Source organism: Physella acuta, unplaced genomic scaffold (assembly GCF_028476545.2).
Source record: "Physella acuta isolate Inbredline_101_S28 unplaced genomic scaffold, ASM2847654v3 ptg001499l, whole genome shotgun sequence".
In the NCBI taxonomy this organism is placed as follows: Eukaryota; Metazoa; Mollusca; class Gastropoda; family Physidae; genus Physella; species Physella acuta.
Genome location: NW_026733014.1, coordinates 14,691 through 18,413, shown reverse-complemented (window position 1 = coordinate 18,413; position 3,723 = coordinate 14,691). Strand labels below are relative to the sequence as shown.

Here is a 3,723-nt window from a genome sequence, read left to right as displayed (position 1 = left end):
TGACACCCATATGACACCCATATGACACCCACATGACACCCATATGACACCTATTTGACACCCATATGACACCTATATGACACCTATATGACACCTATATGACACCCATATGACACCCATATGACACCCATATGACACCCATATGACACCCATATAACACCCATATGACACCCATATGACACCTACATGACACCTATATGACACCCACATGAAACCCAGTGACACGTGTACCCATATGACATTCAGTGACGTGTGCGCCAATTGATCCCTCCTATATTGTTTTTAGACAACACCTCACCCAAAAAATCTTTGAAATAATTTAAACTGACATTTTTGGAGTTTGGGACGACATGGTCAGGGGGGAAAGAGCACAACTGCTAACCCGAAAGGTTTGAGTTCGGATCCTGGGTGTCTCTGAGTTCATTCAGCTCTGACTCACGTTAGGGGAAGTAAACTTAGCTGGGCGTGAACTGACCACACAATCCCCTCAACTTTTGAGGTCACGGAAACTCTACATCACCTGCACTACTGATCTTTCATGAGTGTAATGTTGAGGTCTCGTCAGTTTTAGCACACTGTCAGTGTGACAGTTTAGCACTAAGAAACGCCAGTAAAAGTAAGGAAAGACAACTCCAGCAAGCGGCAGACAAATCAGACTAATACAGACACAAGGGGAACCATCCTGGTAAAGGGTAGATAAGCTGGTAACTACGGAGTCGAAGTAAGGGAAGCAATTTAGGCAGTACATACGTTTGACTTTAGCAATAAAGGGGAGAAAACTCAGCTTGAATTTCCATTTGTTGTATTGATAGGGTGTTTGGAGTGCAGTGTATCGCAGTTCACTTTAAAAGTACTCTATGTTTAACACATTGGATAACTTGAAGACGCTAGTATGGAATATTGTCAGTCTCTCGTTCTATGACAATGTGACGCCTGGCTATGTGTTAATGTCACACATGCGCAGTGATGATCAACTTAAATCTTCGACACATTGAACTAACTAGGACACTCATGAAGACAACTGCTAGTAAGCTCAATAGAAAACCCACTAAGAAACCCACTAGGAGGAGACCCACTAAGAAACCCACAAAAAACCCACTAAGAAACCCACTAAGAAACCCACTAAGAAACCCACTAAGAAACCCACTAAGAAATCCACTAAGAAACCCACTAAGAAACCCACTAAGAAACCCACTAAGAAACCCACTAAGAAACCCACTAAGAAACCCACTAAGAAACCCACTAAGAAACCCACTAAGAAACCCACTAAGAAACCCACTAAGAAACCCACTAAGAAATCCACTAAGAAACCCACTAAGAAACCCACTAAGAAACCCACTAAGAAACCCACTAAGAAACCCACTAAGAAACCCACTAAGAAACCCACTAAGAAATCCACTAAGAAACCCACTAAGAAACCCACTAAGAAACCCACTAAGAAACCCACTAAGAAACCCACTAAGAAACCCACTAAGAAACCCACTAAGAAACCCACTAAGAAACCCACTAAGAAACCCACTAAGAAACCCACTAAGAAACCCACTAAGAAACCCACTAAGAAACCCACTAAGAAACCCACTAAGAAACCCACTAAGAAACCCACTAAGAAACCCACTAAGAAACCCACTAAGAAACCCACTAAGAAACCCACTAAGAAACCCACTAAGAAACCCACTAAGAAACCCACTAAGAAACCCACTAAGAAACCCACTAAGAAACCCACTAAGAAACCCACTAAGAAACCCACTAAGAAACCCACTAAGAAACCCACTAAGAAACCCACTAGGAAACCCACTAAGAAACCCACTAAGAAACCCACTAAGAAACCCACTAAGAAACCCACTAAGAAACCCACTAAGAAACCCACTAAGAAACCCACTAAGAAACCCACTAAGAAACCCACTTAGAAACCCACTAAGAAATCCACTAAGAAACCCACTAAGAAACCCACTAAGAAACCCACTAGGAAACCCACTAGGAAACCCACTAAGAAACCCACTAGGAAACCCACTAGGAAACCCACTAGGAAAGCCACTTGGAAAGCCACTAGGAAAGCCACTTGGAAAGCCACTAGGAAAGCCACTAGGAAAGCCACTTGGAAAGCCACTTGGAAAGCCACTTGGAAAACCACTAGGAAACCCACTAGGAAACCCACTAGGAAACCCACTAGGAAAGCCACTTGGAAAGCCACTAGGAAAGCCACTTGGAAAGCCACTAGGAAAGCCACTAGGAAAGCCACTTGGAAAGCCACTTGGAAAGCCACTTGGAAAACCACTAGGAAAGCCACTAGGAAAGCCACTAGGAAAGCCACTAGGAAAGCCACTAGGAAAGCCACTAGGAAAGCCACTAGGAAAGCCACAAGTACACATACAAGTACTCTACTCATACAAGTACACATCCAAGTACACCTAATAGCGCAACCACTAAGACACGTGTAATTATTAAGTTAGCATTATAAAATATGATTATAATTACAAAATGATGTTTTAATTATTTTAGACTTTGAAGAAGAAAACCTATAAATAAAACCATAAATAATTAGAAGATTGCTCGATTTTTCTCAAGTAGACTGCCCGATAATGTGTAAGGGGAAGAGAGAGGTGGAATAATTATCAACCTTTTCAATTCAACAATTCTTCGACCCATTAAAGTGTAGTTCAGCTTTAAATAAATTACATGAAAACTATGGTCCAAATTTAAAAATCCAGTTATATTTTTTCTCGTTCTTCTGATGTTGTTTAGTTTACTTCGGCTGTTGTTTAGTTTACTTCGGCTGTTTTGTTTACTTCGGCTGTTGTTTTGTTTACTTCGGCTGTTGTTTTGTTTACTTCGGCTGTTGTTTTGTTTACTTCGGCTGTTGTTTTGTTTACTTCGGCTGTTGTTTTGTTTACTTCGGCTGTTGTTTTGGCTGTTGTTTTGTTTACTTCGGCTGTTGTTTTGTTTACTTCGGCTGTTGTTTAGTTTACTTCGGCTGTTGTTTTATTTACTTCGGCTGTTGTTTTATTTCCTTCGGCTGTAGTTTTATTTACTTCGGCTGTTGTTTTATTTCCTTCGGCTGTTGTTTTGTTTACTTCGGCTGTTGTTTTGGCTGTTGTTTTGTTTACTTCGGCTGTTTTGTTTACTTCGGCTGTTGTTTTGGCTGTTGTTTTGTTTACTTCGGCTGTTTTGTTTACTTCGGCTGTTTTGTTTACTTCGGCTGTTGTTTTGGCTGTTGTTTTGTTTACTTCGGCTGTTGTTTAGTTTACTTCGGCTGTTGTTTTGTTTACTTCAACTGGCAGGTGTCTGTACTTTTTCGAAAGTAATTAAAATGTGCCCCATATTGATTTACAATATGCAAATCTGTACGACTGATGACTTCCGGTGACTCTGGGGTAATCAAGGGAGAGTACTCGATACTCTTGAGTTACTTCCCTTGGTGAATTTTTTTTTCTCAATTGAATGGTATCTGGAAGGTTTACTAAGAGAGACCTGATCATTATTGTTGACATGGGTGAAAGGCGTATGGTTTATGTATGTACATTTCCTTTTACGTGTACTTTGAAATATATTAAAATTTTAACTTTTAAAATTTAGAAAATTTTATATTTTAAAAGTGAAATATTGCACCGAGGTTTTGTAAGGGCAAATTTGATTGGCTATTCAATGTATCCCCTACAACTATTTCTGTCCAAAATACCTCATTTCTCCTCCGGTAAATAATGTATTAAAATATTAAACGTCAGC

At 40.0% G+C, this 3,723-nt stretch overlaps 1 protein-coding gene across 1 annotated transcript; it reads left to right on the top strand.

Annotated features, from left to right (window-relative positions):
• Positions 1 to 350: 350 nt before the first annotated feature.
• Positions 351 to 1,907, top strand: LOC131928417 (uncharacterized). The gene is made up of 2 exons (XM_059284447.1): positions 351 to 389; positions 1,104 to 1,907. Exons 1-2 carry the CDS (start codon positions 351 to 353, stop codon positions 1,905 to 1,907), a joined length of 843 nt encoding a protein of 280 aa, XP_059140430.1.
• The last annotated feature ends 1,816 nt before the right edge of the window (positions 1,908 to 3,723 follow it).